The 19,095-nt window shown below is 36.2% G+C and overlaps 1 protein-coding gene across 8 annotated transcripts in view; it reads left to right on the forward strand.

Annotated features, from left to right (window-relative positions):
- ANKRD28 (ankyrin repeat domain 28) overlaps positions 1-19,095 on the forward strand; it is a 175,847-nt gene that overhangs the window by 140,086 nt on the left and 16,666 nt on the right. For 7 of the 8 annotated variants that reach the window (XM_036030611.1, XM_036030616.1, XM_036030612.1 and 4 more), the window contains 10 exons: positions 72-150; positions 989-1,103; positions 2,345-2,427; positions 3,918-3,981; positions 5,378-5,446; positions 7,574-7,714; positions 12,174-12,285; positions 13,237-13,263; positions 13,685-13,759; positions 16,239-16,440. In XM_036030611.1, the coding sequence (XP_035886504.1) occupies positions 72-150; positions 989-1,103; positions 2,345-2,427; positions 3,918-3,981; positions 5,378-5,446; positions 7,574-7,714; positions 12,174-12,285; positions 13,237-13,263; positions 13,685-13,759; positions 16,239-16,440 (967 nt within the window). Of the gene's footprint in view, positions 1-71; positions 151-988; positions 1,108-2,344; positions 2,428-3,917; positions 3,982-5,377; positions 5,447-7,573; positions 7,715-12,173; positions 12,286-13,236; positions 13,264-13,684; positions 13,760-16,238; positions 16,441-19,095 lie in introns of those variants that run through there. The other variant, XM_036030617.1, reaches the window with a different exon arrangement.

Genomic DNA, 19,095 nt, shown 5'->3' on the forward strand with positions numbered 1-19,095 from the left:
AAAATAAAACTAAGGATTCCATAATGTGGATGGAACAATCATTTTAAATTTCTTCTGTCTGATTATTTCAGAGCAAAGATGGGAAAACACCACTGCACATGACTGCCCTCCACGGTAGATTCTCCAGATCACAAACCATTATCCAGAGTGGTAAAAAGTATTTCTGTTTGTTTTTTTTCTTAAATGTAGTAAAAACATCTACAAAGTGAATGGTATTGAGGAATTGTCATAGTGTATATTTTTAACATTTGATATCAGATCTCAAGAAAATCAAACAATAAAGAATATAAAATGCCACATATATCTTTCATAATTTTTTTCATTTATTTTTGTTTTTTCCCCTGGATTATAAATATCATTTCTTTAGCAGTTAGTGTTGGCTTTCTTAAAACATTGCTGAAGAGAAAACTCTGCCTTTCCGCTGCAGTGTGTATTATATATAAGCAAAATTCTGTTACAAATACCTTTTTTCACCTTTTGAATATTTTGAACTATTTCTAGGATTTTCATTTATTTTCTGACCTTGTATAACTTTGCACTTGAATTAATACTAGGCAAGCTAACCTTAGGTGCATTATTTTAAAGCAGTGTTTCCCAAGCCATGTTCCAAGAAACTATTTGTTAGTGGTCCTCAAGATAATAGCTGTTAATGGTTTTGCAGGGGAAAAGTGGGAACAGGTTCATGCTCAAATACTTGGTGAGCAGACAAAGAGTGTGCACATTAAAGTTCTGAAAAGTCTTGTCATGAAGAAGTGTGTTTAATTTTGTTTTAATACAGTGGTTTCCAAACATTGGATCCCAGATCTCTTAAGTATAAAATCTATAACTCAAGTGCCTGGGCCAATGTGTACTTTGAATGAAATCTATGTATGAAATTACTATATCCATTAGTTGTGCTTGAATATAGCACTTTATCTTGCTTTCCCTGTAATAGATTTGTTTTGATCTTTATGTAGCCTAGTGTCTGATAGTATGTCCTTTATTGCAGGAGCTGTAATTGACTGTGAGGATAAGAATGGAAACACTCCTTTGCACATAGCAGCAAGGTACGGCCATGAGCTGCTAATCAACACTCTTATTACAAGTGGTGCTGACACTGCAAAGTAAGTACTCACCAAGGTGTCGATAGCTGTGACAGGAAAACACACAAGGAAGCGAACTGCAGTTGCCTAGATATTTCGAGTAGAATTGTGAATTTTTGTCCTCAACATTGTACTAATTGCTGGAGCTTTTTTTCTCCTTTTTGTGTATAGGATATGGTAGAATAGAATACTTGATACGATTTCATTTGGTAAGCCAGCATACAGTATTTGTATATATTTTTAACCCCAGTTCTTTCTAGATTATACAGTTTTGATCAGAGCTTCTAATTTTTGTGGTTTATTTATTTTTAATCTAAATAAAAGACAAAAAAAGTGCATGCATATACTGAATACTTGTTTCATCAAAGTAATACTGTCTCTGGATAGTAGTTTTCAGACTTGGTGCTACAGAGTTCAGGGATTCCTTGGTAGCTGCTACAAAGGATTTTGTGACCCCAGCTTTAGTCGGGACAGCCCACTTTTATCAACTTTACATGTTAAAATGTCCATGTAAGATTTTGTTCGAAAGATGGGTTTTCTTGCATGCTCTGCAGAAGGAAGCACCTACTTAACTTGAATTTCTGTGTATGTTTTTATAATTCTATTACACTTATGTATTAAGATATTTTAAACCTTCTTTTAAACTTTCTATAAGTGATAATGTTTCTGTACATTTTTTTGTACATGAAGTTGTTGACTTAGCCATGGAGATATAAATTTGGACCCTTTTTTTACATCTCTACAAGTGACTAGTTAATTCATTTTATAAGATTTAATTTCTGTATAAAGATATCACAGTTTGCTCACTTTGTTTACAAACATAAGTTGCTCCCAGCTTTTTACTATTACAAAAATTATTGTAGTGAACTGCCTTATAATGATCATCAATGGTGAGGAAGGGAGAATGGGTTTTGTACTCTAGGCAAATTTCCAGAAACATTTTTGATTGTCATAATTTAGGGAGGAGGATGTTACTGGCATATACTGTAGGTAGAGCCCAGGGGCACTGGTGAACACTCTACAAGCCCATGATCGTCCCCACCCCCACTCCCATACACAACAAATTTATGATGACAGCAGTGCAAACTACTATCTAGAGACAGTGGATTATAAATTATGCCTACCTTTAACCTTTTGCCAAATTGCTCTCCAAAAGTTAAGATTTTGACTCGTCTATCTTTTCCCTTTTAGTTTCTTTGTGATTTATTTAAATGATTGTGTTTTTCTTGTATTAATTAAGGATACTATCCTTTTTACTTCAGGCGTGGCATACATGGAATGTTCCCCCTCCACTTGGCAGCCTTAAGTGGGTTTTCAGATTGCTGCAGGAAGCTTCTCTCTTCTGGTAAGTGGGACCTTTGCAGACTGACTCTGTTGTCTTCCCGTCCCCTACCCCCTACTTTAATACAGTTTCTTTATTCTGTTCTTCCAAAATTACATATAGATATCTCCAAGTGTGAATCCTTTGTTAACTCCTCTTAGAAAATGTTGAGTCATTTAATTTTAAGATTCAATTTTCTCTCAGGGAAGGGTTTTATTTTTCCAGTGATTTCCTTCTGTCTGTTAGTTGAGGAATGGGATGTGGAATATTTCTAGAGCAGCTTCTGTTCACTGAATGGTAATCTTTTTGGGTGGTAGAAGCAAAATATCTTCATTTGCATGCTTCCCTTTTAAAGAGCTGATAGCCATCTTTCAGTATCTTCTAGGTTTGTGAAATTATTTATGTTATCTAATTACTATTTCAAAATAACATAATTATAGTCAGTTTGAAATAAAACTGAATCAGTAGCGGTCTATAAATATTACTATAAAACTATGGTCCTTATTCAACGCATAGGACTACTAAATATATAAGAATTAATTGATTTTAAATGATACTCTTTCTCAGAGTTTTAAGAAAGTTGGACAGATTTTATACATATTAATACTCATAACTGCTGAAAGAATTATGAGAAAGTTTCAGTGAAAATTGACATAATGTGAGACAGACACTTCTGAGTTTTTCTTAAATGATAATCCTTAGGTGAGTTAATTCCATTTTGAGTTTTAAAAGTGGGGGGGGGGGGCATAAGTATTCACACACACCCATTTATCTATGAAAGAGAACTCTGAACTCTCGTCTCAGTTTTTGTAATAAATATGACTTGTAAAAAATTTCATTAATATATAATTCACATATCACCCAATTCATCCAATTTAAAGTTTATTCGTGCTTTTTTAGTCTGTTCTCTAAGGTATGTAACCATCACTACAATCAGTTTTAGAATGTATTTATTTCCTCCTAAAAGAAAACCCCATTAGCAGCTGGTCCCCATTTCCTCCCTCCTCTAGCCCTAAGCAACTACTAATCTACTTTCTGTCTCTCTAAATGTGCCTATTCTGGACAGTTCATAGGCCTGGAATCACTCAGGATGTGGTCTTTTCTGATGGATTTCTTTCACGTAGCAAAATGTTCTCAACAGTTCTCCATGTTGTAACATTAACAGTGTTTTTCTTTATTGATCAATAATATTTCATTGTGTCCTATGGTTTTTATTCATTTTTATTTTAAAAACTTTTTCCACTTGCAGTTGGTATACAATAATATGTTAGTTTCAAGTGTCCGTAGTTTTTAAACAAGGTCACTAGCGCTTATCTAAAACCCTCAAGATTTTTAGTGGTAATTTTCTGTAATATTGTACATTATTAGTCTATTTTCAATAATTTTTAAACTATTTGTAATTCACAGTTTGAGAGTGGGGTGTGTATGACTCTTGACATTTCTTGACATAATACTGTAATATAAAATAACATCTATAATAATGATATTACATATAAAATGTATTCTTCTTGTAGGATTTGATATAGATACCCCAGATGATTTCGGTAGGACCTGTCTACATGCAGCTGCAGCTGGAGGGTATGTTAAAATATTTACTATTTTAAGAAACAGGTAATTGATCATGGCAGTTTTTCTCTTATCTTTGTTTCTCTTTATTGGTTCTGGGCTACCTCAAAATAGAAAACATGACAAGGGTGGTTTGGAAGAAGAAAGCCCAGAATAGTAGAAATTGCTTTTTTAATCTTTATCCACCTAAGTCATAAATTTTGAGGGGGAGAGATAGCACAAACCTACAAAAGGGAGTATTTCTTTTTACAAGAGAAAATGATTTAATGAAAAGTCTGGTTCCTCCAGTGAGAGCATTAAAACATCGGGAACATTCTAAGTAATACTAATATTCTTTGAGAAGGTGTTTGGGGTTTTTTAATCATAATTTGGGGGGGGGGGGCAGGAAGTGTTGATAGCCTGTTTCTGTCTTGCCTCTTCTACTCAGGGCTAATATATATGATATGGAAAATTTGACATTGAAAGATTTGGACTAAGTTTTAAATATTACTACTAGGGGAAACTAGGCAGTTGGTTTGAATGAACAAGAAAATTTCAACTAAAACTAAAGTCTCTGAAGCATGCTGCTAATCTAATGCTTCTGATAATTTAGATCCTAACTCTGTGATAAGCCATTTAACTCATATGATGACTTATCAAAATGGTATTTGCAAGAATTTTATTCCCAGTAATAATTCCTTAAAAATCAGTAGTGATTTCAGAGGACAAGTGTGCTGAACCAAGGCTACCACTAGCCCAGTCTCAGTTGTAGAGATGCATTGTGAACGTGAGACTCGGTCTGCTTGGTCTTCCAGTGACTCCAGAGAACCTGGCATCCACATTAGCTGCCTACAGAGAGAGGGACAACAGATAACATGAATTTCTGGTTGTTTGACAGTTACAGTTTTCATAGTGATATAGTAAGGTGATATTCAAGTTTATGAAAATTAGGTTGTAGAAATATTCATGCATGCAGTGTTTGCTCAAAATTTTAATGAAGGATACATTGAAGCAAGTAAGCATATATAGGAGAAGATAGAGGAAAGCTAATTTGGGACATTACCCTTATTTTCAGGGGTTTTTTAACCCATTTTAATTCAATTTAGTATTAAAAAACACTTAAATTTAAACCATTTAATTATCATTTAAAGGTTCCTAAAAACTCTTTAGGCACTCCTTTACAAATGTGAACTTCCTTTTAAATAGTGACAAAATGATTCATTTGTTATTTCCTATCAGTGTACAACATGTATGTATATAATTGTTTAAATTTTAGATAAAGTGAATTTTCATGTTTTTATTCTTCGTGAACTGAAAATTATGTCATTTTACTTACCGTCATTTGGAAACATTCTTTTATACATATTTAAACCTACCAATTACATTATAAAATTACTGACAATGAAGTCTTCTATTTTTCCCTGGGTAGGAATTTGGAATGCCTAAACCTTCTGCTGAATACTGGTGCGGACTTCAACAAAAAGGACAAATTTGGGAGGTAAGGTGGGATACATTTCTTCTGTAGAGCCGAATTAATATTACTTAATGACTTACTTGACCTTCTAACTGGCTTCTGAGAATTAACTGAACGATCCAGCAGCTTTTGCTTTGTGATCATGATTCACCGAGAAGCCCAGTTAAGTCAATAACTTTTAAATATTCATTCCTACCCACGGTCTTCCATCTGAGCACCTGCCACAGCTCGAGGCCATCAGCCACAGCTTTACCTTCTACGCACTTCTGTACTGATCGATACCATTCCTCCTCCTCCCGTAATTATAGCCATGGAAATATAAAACCAGGGAAATACGGTGCCTTCAAGAAACAAACTCAGGAGACCCAGAACTGAACGGTATAGTTCTCCTTTCCCTCAAGTCATTCCTTTGTCAGAGAAAGTATTGCCCATGATTGGACACAGAGTGCTGCAAAGAGGGAGGAAATGACAAATTATACGTGTAATTTTCCTTTTTCCTCTCCTGTAATTCCCCACATACCCATATACACATATCAGCATATCCACATACACTCCCTGAGTGTGATTTGCAGAAAAGCACCTGTGAAATGACAGAGTCCCTTTGTAGTCACTCAGCCAGTCCTTATTTTCAGTGTTCAAACCCAGGCCTCGTTGTTACTAGCATTTGTGGTAGCAGTACTTAAAGCCACCATTATCTACTAAGTTACTTAGAATAGAAATTGACCCAGACTGTGTTAGAACCATATTAGTAAGGATTGAAGGCAGTTTGAATGGGTTTGAAAAACAGAGGTAGCAATATGAGCAAAAGTGCATGTGTCAAGAGTTTGAGAATTGTATCAAAGTGTATATGACAAAAAGGGTGGGTGTAAAAAGGAAATGTGATTAGGCCAGTGCAGAGGTAAACAGAATTATGTATGGTAGGGAATCAAAAAAGCATATAAGAAAAGAAACTACTAACAGACTTCGCTCATAAGCATGCAGATGGAAGGAACTAATGACCTGCAAAATCAAAAATCACTTTATTTGGCCTTGGAATGCAATATTTTTCTAGTGAATTTGCTTTAATCCACCTTATATTAGTTAATTCATGGGACTTGAAGCATTCTATACTACAAATAGAACTTCTGAAGCACATTCTGAGTATGAAAGCTTGAAAGTAGTTCAGTTAATTGCATTTTTTAAAATACTGTTACTATACCATATTATTAACCAATAAAGTAAATAATGATTTGCTATCATTTCACTTGGTAAGTGTTTCGGGAAAATGCCATAAATAGTGGGCTAAATTTGACCTTCACTTTTCTGTTTTCTCTCTTCCCCCTCCTCTTCTTTCCCCTCCTTTTCTTTTCTTTTTCCTTCCCTCCCTCCTTTCCTCCTTTTCCCCTCCTCCTCCTCCTCCCCCCGCCCCCAGGGACAGAATCATAGCTTTGTAATCCAAAGACAGGGACTTCTAAATTTAGTAACACTCTGTTTCATTTCAGTAACTGGAAAAGAAATAGGCTATGAATATTCAGTCTTTAGAAATTAAAACAGTGCTCTAACTCTTCTGGAACAGTTTTCAAAATTATGCAGTTTTTACTTCAAAAATCTATGTTACTTTACAGTTCTATCAGATAGTGGATATAACTGAGCATTCTTTTTAATGTTCCTATATTTCCTCTTACCTTTTATTCCTCTACTGAAACATGAACAGAAGCTGCTACCTCTGTACTGTGAAACATTGTTTTCATCAATTTATATAATGTTTTACTGAATTATGTAACAACAATGGGAATAAACAATTTAAGATCAAATAGAGCTCTTAGTAAACAATGCCTAATTACTATTTGTTAGTATAGAGGAAGCTTTGTTAAAATAAAAGTTCCCAAGTTTCTGAACAGAATAGGGAGGGTGTCTGTATTTCACTCAAAAGATTGGAATTGTTACTATCTAGAGACTGTGTTTCTAATTTCCAGTTCTTAGAGGTCTTCTGCCACCTAACTTTTCTCCTTCAGCTTTCTGTTCAGCCCTCCAAAAAACTTGTTTCTGGCAGAAGTCAATCTCAGGCTCACTTATAAATACAGTATTTGTAACTGAGTGGAGTAAGAAAGAGTCCACTGTGCTCGTGTTTACTCCTCTGTATCCCTTTTATTTTTCTTATATTTACAAAAGATCTCCACTGCACTATGCTGCTGCCAACTGCAATTACCAGTGCCTGTTTGCTCTTGTGGGATCAGGAGCCAGTGTGAATGACCTTGATGAAAGAGGATGTACACCCCTGCATTATGCCGCAACGTCAGACACAGATGGCAAGTAAGTATCATGTGGTGAGAATGAAGGATTGTTGTTCCTATGAACCAGCGTCTTCCATATGGATGGACATTTTTATTGCAGATTTTTATTTCCTTTTTGTATTTTTGTTGTTGATTATCTTCCCTTAAGTCTCTAGTGTGAGAAATAAATTAGTTTCATAATTATTCATTAACCATAGTTATTTTTAGCTATTTCTATTCAATACCTTCTTGTTGACTAATCTGGTAGAAGAAAGATAAAGGTCTCTTCTCCTTGCCAAAAGCACATCTTAATCACACCTCCATGTTTTTTTCCATCCGACTTCTCAAAGGCAACAGTCTTGAGTATATAATAGGGAAAGGGAAAGGGAAAGAGAAGAGGTACATGGACCATGCTCTCAGAGGATGGGGCAGAGATTGGAATAGCACTACCCTGCAGATGTAGAGGGTTCATATGTGCAAGGGATCCTTGTAAAGTACCCATAAAAGGGAGTCGTTGAAGTGGCAAAGCCTGGCACATAGCTAGTATTAAATATTGCTTAAATAAGTAAGTGGGATAATGCAGTAAGTAAAAAATGGCCAAGAATGACTGAATGAAGCCTTGGTCTGGCAGCTCATTTGGTAAGAGCATTGTCCCAATGTGCCAAAGTTGCAGGTTCAATTCCCAGTCAGGGCACGTACAAGAATCAACCCATGAATACATAAATAAGTGGAACAACAGATCAATGTTTTTCTTTCTCCCTCTCTCTCTAAAATCAGTAAATTAAATAAATAGAATGAATAAGAACAAAAGAATGAGAGACACAAATTTTTTCATAATTAATATTCACTTAAAGTTGATTAGGCCCATTTTATAGTACTTTAATAATGAACTCTGTTTTGTATACTTATAACTGTAAACCTACTTTTGCCTACTACTGTTTATTGCCACCTTGAAAAAATAAACTCATTGGAGACAGAAAAGAGATCTTCAGTGTCTGTGGCATTCTCCAGGTGTCTGTGTCAGTGAAGAGTGAAAATATCCTTAGGAAAAACCTACCTTATAAAGTCTTCTGGAGAAAGACTTCATAAAATATACTTCAAGGAAATTGCCTTTAACATAGAACTGTTTCTCATTTTTAAAAAGCAGAACTTGATGGTATTACTCACAAATGTTAATTTATTATAAATTCTGTAATTAATTTTAAAGCTGTTTCTGTAACACTTTGTTATGTTGGGTTATAAAATTTTAATTTTGAAGGCACTAGGAAAATGTATTTTCTGTTTGTAGGAATATATCACTATATAATTTCATATGTACCAAAATAGTTACATACAGATAGATTTAGGCTAGTGATATTTATTATTTAAACCCTTAATTCTCAGTATCAACCCCAGGCAGCCTGATATGCTAGAAAGAACATGAGCTTTGGAATCCAAAAGACCCAATTTAAGTCTTGGGATCTCCATGTTACACATCTTTGAGCCGGTGCAAGTAACTGCTAAGCAAAACTTGCTGGAAAATTAGAGTGAAACCTACTTCTTAGAACTGTGAGGAAAATGAAATGAGATTGTATATATAAAGGAATCTAGCACTGTTTTCTTGGAGCCTCTTGTCTTACCTTTGAAGTCCTGGTATCCCAGAGGGCCCGTCTAATGCCATCATTCATTGACTCAGTGATTTGTTCCCAGGGAACCTTCGGGAAGCTATAAACCCCAGTAATTATTTTAGGATACCAGAACCATCCTTTCAATAAGTGATTGTTTTGGAAGCGTAAATGTTAGCATTAAAGTGTTGATTTATTTTTCTAAATTCCAAGGATTTAATTCCCAGGAATAGGTTGGATAATAAGATAATCTGACATAATTGATACTTTGCCAAAGAGTGAAGTATTTTCTAAAGGAAGAAACATGTTCTCCGTGGCTTCAAGTCGCTATTATTTAATAATGTGTGTCTGTTGGTTGGTTTTCTTCAGGATCGTTTGCTAATCCCCTGTCAGCATCCTGAGGAAAAGTTGTTTATATTTTGGAACATGTCTCTCACAGTCTAATCAAAGTTGAAGACCGCTATATATGTCTTTCTGTAGCTTCTCCTGTAGTTACATAATGGTATATAAATGTTTCTGATATTTCACTGAGATTACTTTTATGGTAATAGTTGGCATTTTTCACAAAAGTGAGATATTTTGACTTATAGCATTGTTTATTGTCCATTTTGAACCTTATATAAATGAAATCACATAGTTTTCTGATTAGAAGTTTTACAGTCCTTTCATTTGTTTCTAAATATTTGATATATTTATTGCCAAAATAAATTATCTTAAAATTAACATGTGTTGTAATACGGAGAGAGACGTTTGACTCTCGTATAGGACTTTATATTCAGCAGCCTTGTTAAACTGATTTCCTGTATGTGTGTAAGACAGCATTGGGTTTGAGCCTGCCTCTGCCACTTGTGGGACCTTGGGCAAGATGCTTAACCTCTCTCGGTTCATTTTTTCTGTGAAGTGGGGATAATAATCTGATCTAACTCATGGCCGAATGAGGTATAGAATATCTGAATTGCTTCAAATAGTACCTGTCCCATTATAATCTTCCGATAAGGGTTAACTTTGACTTTTTTTGGTTTTGTTTATTTTTTGATGGGAGCAGACACTATTGTGTTTCGTAATGGGGGCAGGCTGAATGAAGGAGGTCCTCTGGTGACAGTGCTACATCCCTGCCTTTGGCCGAGTAGTCCTTACGCATGGGACACACGGGTTTGAATCAGACTGAAGTTGTACCAGATCTCAGTGGTAGAAGTTCATGGGTGATAAGGGAAGAGTAAGAGAAATTTCAGTGTTTGAAATGTGCTGTAACCTAAATTATGTGCTTAATTGGAATGAGAATACTCACTTGTCTAACATTAAATGAAGGTGAATTTTAACAATAAATATAGTTTATCACTTAGCTATTTGGTCATAAATATTCCTCCATATTTTCATACATAATTTATTTTAGGAGGAGAGAGATTATAGAAAGTCTTCATTCCGTATTCTGAATTTTATAAAATAAGCATGCGTTAACTAACAGTCAGGAAAAATAAATTAGACTCTCTCTCTGCCTTATTATTGAATTAAAAGTAAGGTGCAGATTTTCAAGATCAAGTAATTTTGCAAGCACCCAGGTTAAAGTATCTATCACTCTAACTCATTAATCCTTGTGCCGAAACATTCGGTAGCATGGAGAGAACTCTAGATGAAGAGAATTGCTGAGGGTCTAGTCCTTGCTTCATCATATTCTAGCCAACAGATTTGGAACAAGTTTTTAATTTTTCTGTCAGCAGTTTTTCATTTGATACAAATAATGCTTATCTCACAAAATAGTTACAAAATTACTTAGCAGAGTCTGAAAGCCCTATCAATACAAGGGATTTTATCACTGTCAGTCAACCCTCAGTCTTTGTTTCATTACAGACCAGTCCTCTGAGTAGTTTGAATGTAAAAATTTAAAGAAATAATGTGATTTGATAGAAACTACTGTATGTATAACAGTTAAATTATTTCAAACCATTTAATGCTGTAACTTGAACTAGTTACTGTAAATAATGCTTTGAGACATGCCCCCTACTTTAGAAAGTGAACACGAACTTACCTACTTGTTTTGCTTTCCTTAAATAAATCTTTTTTTTTTAGCACTTGTGTATCAGCAAGTTATCTTAAAATAGTTCTTTTCTCTGATAGATAAGCCCGGAGTGACATGTTTGTGCCTGTAGAGCAGTGAGACTGCCCTCTAGCCCTGCAGGTCTTTCCCTCACCCCAGTGAGCTTGACTGTTGAGCTGGGCACCGGGAAGACTGTGCACAGGGTTACACTCTGCCAGAAGTGCTTCCTGGAGCGCCCTCAGAGCTCGTTTATGAACACCAAATAAACACTAGTCTTGTTACTTTACATTCTGTTTAAGTCCTCACCCGACGATACGATTTTACTGATTTTAGAGAGAGAAACGGGAGCGGGAGGGGATTCAAAATCATTTTTTTTTCCCCTAACCAGCAAAAAGATTACACCTCCCTTCATTACGGCTCACTTTTTTTTTAATTGTTGTTCAATTATAATTGTCTGAAGATTATTGAATTCTGACTGGTTTTGTGAAATTTTGTTTGCGTCCTCCTGTGAGTCTCCTAATGAGATAATATACTCTCTGTGTGTTCCAGATAGGTGAGCAAAATGTTTGCCAACTTCAGTTTAATCAAAGCAGACATTGTTTGGAGTAGGTAGTCCCATAGATGGTGACTGTGAAAAACAGCCCTTCGGTGCCCTACCCTTGCCGACAGACCTTGGAAGATTCCCTTGTGAACATTTTGTTTGTATTTTTATGATGCAGTCAATATTTTTTCAATGACCATTTATTATAATATAGGTATATTTATGATTTTACATTACTCAGATATAAGAAAAACGTCAGTTTTTGTCACTGGTGAAAATTCAGGATTTATAATTTTGGATATGTCGTTTCTACCAATAGGTGCCTGGAATACTTACTAAGAAATGATGCAAACCCAGGGATTCGGGATAAGCAAGGATACAATGCAGTGCATTATTCAGCTGCTTACGGTCACCGTCTATGTCTTCAACTGGTAAGGTTTCTGAATTCTGGTAGAAGGCCGAATGTGAGTTTATATTCTAATAATTTAATGAAAATGAGAGTAAATGGATCAATAAACAAGTTTCATTGCTTTTTTAACATTTGTAGAATCCATATACCTATTGAATTCATACTTGCCTCAGTAAGATATCTGTCATTCTCTTTTCCCTTTACAAAAGAAAGGATAAAATAAGGTTTCTGGACAGGACAACTTATGTCCCTCCCTTATATTACCCATATCTGTGTAGCATTTACACCTTCCACCCCTTTAAATAAATCTTTTCCAGGTGTTTCTGAAGAAATACAACCATGTCTTAAATAAATAAACATCCCTATGAGGGCAAGCTTCCCCCAATATATAGGAATTGTGAAAGGCCTGGTTTTTTGTTTGTTTGTTTGTTTTTTTAGCAATCCCTCCTAATAAGGAAGACTCTACTTCTTTAAAGAAACCTTTTATTTCAACTGTGCTCTCATTCTTGAATATACACACCATACAAACCACTTGGTTGGACAAGTTAAATGATTTCTTAGGTGTGTAACAGATGTTTCAAGTTAAAGGTGTCTTTATTTATACTTACCTTATAAATTGTATTAAACATTGCTTCCCTTCAAGTGGAAATAAAATTCAAGGAGAGTGGGTATAAAAAATGGAAAAAGGAAATTGACATTTAATATAGCATTTAAAATCATGCTACAGAAATAACAAACATTTTCTTAGGTTACTATGGTATCTTTAGACTAAAATTCTAGACTAATATATCTAAATTTGTGGGCTAATAGCTTATACTATTGCTTATTTAAAAAACTTAATTTTGGAGACAAGGGAAGTTCAGAATTGAATTTAACAAAGTCCTGTGTAAATAGAGAGCTGTAGTGAACATTTATCTCTCATACATACATGAATACTTTCTAAGCTAAATATTTTTTTTAAATTTCATTACAGATTGCAAGTGAAACTCCTTTAGATGTTGTAAGTATTAATCCTTTTTACCTACTGCTGTGTAGACTATTATAATTATTTATTTGTCTGCTCTCACTAAAGCTGTAACCTCTTTTACACATTCCTAGGAACAAAGATAGTGACAGAAATCGTGTAAGGGGGCAGGTGTTACTTGGTGGTAATTAAACAGCATTTCCCTCAAGCTCTTAGTATATAACCCTCCCTCAAAACTCTTAGGTTGTGATCCTCACCACACTTTCAGGATGATCTGTTCAATAAACTTGCTTAGTCGAGTTTTTATGATATAAGGGTCTGAGATTTTTTAATTCATATTCAAGTATCAGGGTCAACTCCAAAGTGGATTTTAACCTGGGGAGAAGGGAGTGGGAATAACTGCTATAGTATATCTGAAAGTATCATTTTTGACATTTACAATGCTTTTATTTCTCAGTTAATGGAAACCTCTGGAACAGACATGCTGAGTGATTCAGACAACAGAGCAACAATAAGCCCTTTGCACTTGGCTGTAAGTACTACTTTCACAGCCAACTCGATGGCTGGTTTACTGAAAATATGTGTCTGAGTTGACTCAAACTAGCACCCAGAACTTTTGGTCCATGTAATGATGATCATGGAATTAAAACTTTAAGAACTTCCTTAATCAGATAATTCTTGAATGCACTTTTTTGTTTTATTTTGTTTTAAATATTCTTTTGGCTTCCCCCAAAGCCTAACTAAGCCAAGGGAAAGAATATACTTGTAATGAGAATTTTAAAATGCACTCTCATTGTGGAGAGTGGAATGGCTTCTAACTTGCTAAGCAAGTGGTATAAGAACTATGATGTCTGTGGTATTTCTACAACTTTGTGTTTGGTTTGTGATCTTGGGATGCTAACTAGGTGTGTGTTCACTGGCCCTTCGATGGCGTCTGCTGTAAGATTTGGCCATGTGTTGTGCGGGGTTCCTTTTAGCTGAGGATGCCTCTGAATTTTTCCTCTCAATGTCAGTCACTAAGAGGAGGAAGCTGGGGGAGTGCGTGACAGTTCTTTAATTCAAATACGGGAAGAATTACCTTGGGAAATATCAGGCAGACCCCACTCTACTTCTTTCTGTCCTAAAGGAAGAATTTGGTTGTGAAACAAAGCATGTTACAGTTGAGGGAAGGGTGGGAACTTTGAGAATCAGGAGTCTTGGGTGCTGTCACTAGCTATTTGTGAAACCTCTGATTTTTAAGTATAGTAAAATGCTTTTAGAGCAGGGGTCCCCAGTCCCCCCACTGGCTGCAGACCAGTACCAATCTGTGGCCTGTTCGGAACCAGGCCACACAGCAGGAGCTGAGTTTCGGTGACGGAGCAAAGCTTTGCTCAATTACTGCCTGAATCCCAGCTCCTGCCCCCGACCATGGAAAAATGTCTTCCACAAAACCGGTCCCTGGTGCCGCAACAAAGGTGGGGGACCACTGTTACGGGGTGTTACTGAAGTTAGTGTGGATTACTCCCAAGTTCAATGATCCATTTAATTTTTTCTTCTCACATAGACTATTACTATCTTTATCTTAATATTCTCCTTGCATATTTTCTAGCGCTGACACATGCACATTGACTCTTCTGCTTTGTTTTTCTCACCACTTCCATGTCCTGAATAAGAAGGCATGCTGAAGTTTTCTGCTTTCTTGCTGTTTGAGTCTTTGGAAATACTGTCTACTCTCCAGAGTTGTGTAGTAAATAAGTCATGCAGAGGACAAAGCCAGCATGGAGAAAATAACCATTTTACTGTTGGTGGCAAGAAGTGACGTCTGAGCAGATGACTAGGCAGTTCTTCTTGTGAGCAACAAGATTAAATGTGATCCTAAGACCGCAGAGCTCAGTGATCTCCAGTCACATAAATCTTTGAGATAGCCAGAAACATCAGAGAGCTCAGTAAGGCCTAGAGCAACTTTACTTCTTGCTGGTACTTTCTGACATTTCCACTAGAAATGGCTTTACAGCCCTGGGATGCAGTGCAGAGCCATCTTCCAACTAGTATCTTTTAGCATCTTTTTTCATATCTAGTATTTTTTTTTCCCAGATTAGGAGCAAGTGAGATTTAGCTCAAGTATGGTAGAATTTTATGTTGTTGTTTTGTTTTGTTTTTAATTCCCAGTGAAAAAGTCACATTCACCTACCTGCTAATCTTTAGGTGCGAATAGTATCAAAAAATAACTTATGAAAATCCTTTAGCTACAAAGTGGCAGTATGAGTGAACTAGGGAGAACATTCCTTTCATGCCAGAACTGCCTTGTTACTGCTTTACGTCCTGCTCGGCGGCTAGTCCAATGAGAATAAATGTTCAGTTGCATGTTGGTTTTTTAAATGAATTATCTGTAAAGTCCTTTTATCAAACTGTGTAAAAAGCAGGACTTCGATCTGACAGATCTTTAAATATTCTTACTCTGTTGTACAGCTAGGACAATGCCTGGCATGTTGTAATTATTTAAGCAGGGTCTAAGTATTTTGCTAAAAGAAATGTTTACTTGGAGATTTGTCATATTATGCAGTAGAGGTAGTCATTTTAATTTGAGAAATCAGAAGACTCAAGTACTAGCTTAACTTCACTTGCTGACTGTTTCTACTTTGAGCATGGTGAGGTTTTATCAGGGAGTTAAGAGGAGCATTGAACTGTGATTGAAAACAGACTTTGGAATCATAGATTTAGGATGAAAGTTTTAATTGAATCCCTGTCACACATCCATTGAACGTCTGCCATGAACCAGACATCGTAGACTCATGAAAAGATCATATCATTTGAATTGTTATTTGCAGAATATTCCCTAACACTGTAGTCTATTACTTGATTGTTTAAAAATGTATAGTTAACATTTTGAATTCTCAGTACAGAAATTTTGGGTTATTTCAAATATAATGTGAAGACAAATTTGCTTACTTCTTTATGTTTTCCAGAATATCTGGGAAGTCAGTCTAAATATGTGTAGTTTTTTTATTAACTTATATTTTTATTTATCCTAGGCCTATCATGGTCACCATCAAGCATTGGAAGTATTGGTACAGTCTTTGTTAGATCTTGATGTGAGAAATAATAGTGGAAGAACACCCTTAGATCTTGCAGCATTTAAGGGCCATGTTGAATGTGTGGACGTACTCATCAATCAGGGAGCCTCAATCTTAGTAAAAGATTACATTTTGAAGAGAACGCCTATACATGCTGCAGGTATGCAAAACACCATGCATGATTTTATTTACCGCTTCCTGTCTAATACTCTTTTCTTTTTCAGTTGACTTTTTGCTTTGTCTTTCTGTTCCTTCCTCCCCACTAGACTTCCTATTTTTACTATATTACAAACGGTAAAATCATTGTCTACCTTAGAAATTGGATTTATGTAAGGCTAACTCTGAAGTACTTTATTAGCAAAACAATACAATAGTTTTTACTTTTTAATGGAAGTTATTTTAGGTTTGTTTGTGCTTTTGCTTTAATGGTTGATAAACATTTTGACTTACTATACCAGGATGCTGAATTAAACATTTATTTAGTTATAAAACACCTACCTTATGCAAGACCTACTCTGGTGTAATTTTGTGATGTTGCAGATGTTTGAAAACACAAAAGCATGTAACCATTATCATTGTGATGACTCGGTACCATCTGAGTATCATTACCAGATGCGGATTCTCTACAGAAATTACTACAAGGTGGTATTCATTTTAAATAACCAAGACTGGTACACTTAAACCTATTTCCAAGCATTCTTCTGTTCTTTTTAAAAAATATATTTTATTGATTATGTTATTACAGTTGTCCCATTTCTTTTCTCTCCGTTATTCCCCTCCACCTTGCACCTGCCCTCCCACCATCATTCCCCCACCTACTTTGTGTCCATGGGTCATACATATAAGTTCTTCGGCTTCTCCATTTCCCATACTATTCTTAACCTCCCCCTGTCTATTTCGTACCTATCATTTATGCTTCTTATTCCCTGTACCTTTCCCCTACTCTCCCCCCTCCACCTCCCTGCTGATAACCTTCCATGTGATCTCCATTTCTGTGATTCTGTTCCTGTTCTAGTTGTTTGCTTAGTTTGCTTTTGTTTTCTTGTTTTTTGTTTTTTTAGGTTCAGTTCATAGTTGTGAGTTTGTTGTCATTTTACTGTTCATATATTTGATCATCTTTTTCTTAGATAAGTCCCTTTAACATTTCATATAATAAGGGCTTGGTAATGATGAACTCCTTTAACTTCACCTTATCTGGGAAGCACTTTATCTGCCCTTTCATTGTAAATGATAGCTTTGCTGGTTAAAGTAATCTTGGATGTAGGTCCTTATCTTTCATGACTTTGAATACTTCTTTCCAGCCCCTTCTTGCCTTCAAGGTTTCTGTTGAGAAATCAGCTGACAGTCTTATGGGAACTCCTTTGTAGGTAACTGTGTCCTTTTCTCTTGCTGCTTCTAGGATTCTCTCCTTACCTTTAATCTTGAGTAATGTAATTATGATGTGTCTTGGTGTGTGCTTCCTTGGGTCCAACTTCACTGGAACTCGTTGAGCTTCCGGGATTTCTTGGAAGTCTTATTTTTTTCACCAGATTGGGGAAGGTCTCCTTCATTATTTGTTCAGATAAGTTTTCAATTTGTTGCTCTTCCTCTTCTTCTGGCACCCCTATGGTTCAAATTTTGGAACATTTAAAGTTGTCCTATAGGTTCCTAAGCCTCCTCATTTTTTTGAATTCGTGTTTCTTCATTCTGTTCTGGTTGAATGTTTATTTCTTCCTTCTGCTCCAAATCATTGATTTGAGTCCCTGTTTCCTTCCAGTCACTGTTGGTTCTCTGTAGGTTTTCCTTTATTTCATTTTTCATAGCTTTACTTCTACTTCTATTTCATGACCATACTCAACCATTTCTGTGAGCATCCTGATTACCAGTGTTTTGAACTCTGCATCTGATAGGTTGGCTATTTCTTCATTGCTTAGTCCTGTTTTTAGAGCTTTGATCTGTTCTTTCATTTGGGCCATATATTTTTGTCTTCACACCTAATACATAGTAAGCGGTAGAGACTCAGACATTCACCAGCCCAGAGCAACTCACGTCTCTGCGTTATGGCACAGTATGTGGGGGAGGAGTCCAAGAGGGAACAGTACTGCTTGCTTGGCTGTCAGCTGGCTTTCAGTCACTTCCCCTGCTTCCCATAAGCGAATTGGGCCCTCTGATGCTGATTCCTGGGTGGGTGGGTTTGTGTTTTTTCTAGGACCCTGTGGGTCTTCCCAGTGGACTGTCCTATGAGGCTGGGAGTTTCTCCTGCCACCTCACCCCCTACAGGTTTTTACAGTCAGAGGTTTTGAGGCTTTATTTCCCTGCACTGGAACCCTGGATTGCACAGTCTGTCTCACTCCCCAGTTGTTCCTACCAGTTTATCCACATGCGAATGTGGGACCACCTAGTCCGCCAGCTGTAGACTCACCCAGTCCATCAACCACTGCCTCGCCTGACCCAGTTCCACTGGCTACCTGTCTCTGCCCATCCTGCTGATCTGGATGAATGTTTCTTCATTAACTCCTCGGTTGTCGGACTTCCATACAGTTCCATTTTCTGGCAGTCCTGGTTATTTTTTGTTTTAAAATTTGTTGTTGTCCTCCTCCTGGTTGTGTGAGGAGGCAGAGTGTATCTACCTATTACTCCATCTTAGCTGGAAGTCCCAAGCATTTTTCTCATCCCCAGTTTAATTAGATTCATTTCACTTAGTTGATTTTTAAGGTGATCCTTAAGGACACATTTGAATGTTGGACTTTGCTTCTAGTTTTTTGGGAAACTTGAATTTTTAGAAGACTATCGGTAAAGCTACCTGTTATTCCAGAGCAACCTTTCAGAAATTTTC

The sequence above is a fragment of the Phyllostomus discolor genome, chromosome 7 (genome assembly GCF_004126475.2).
Source record: "Phyllostomus discolor isolate MPI-MPIP mPhyDis1 chromosome 7, mPhyDis1.pri.v3, whole genome shotgun sequence".
Classification (NCBI taxonomy): domain Eukaryota; kingdom Metazoa; phylum Chordata; class Mammalia; order Chiroptera; family Phyllostomidae; genus Phyllostomus; species Phyllostomus discolor.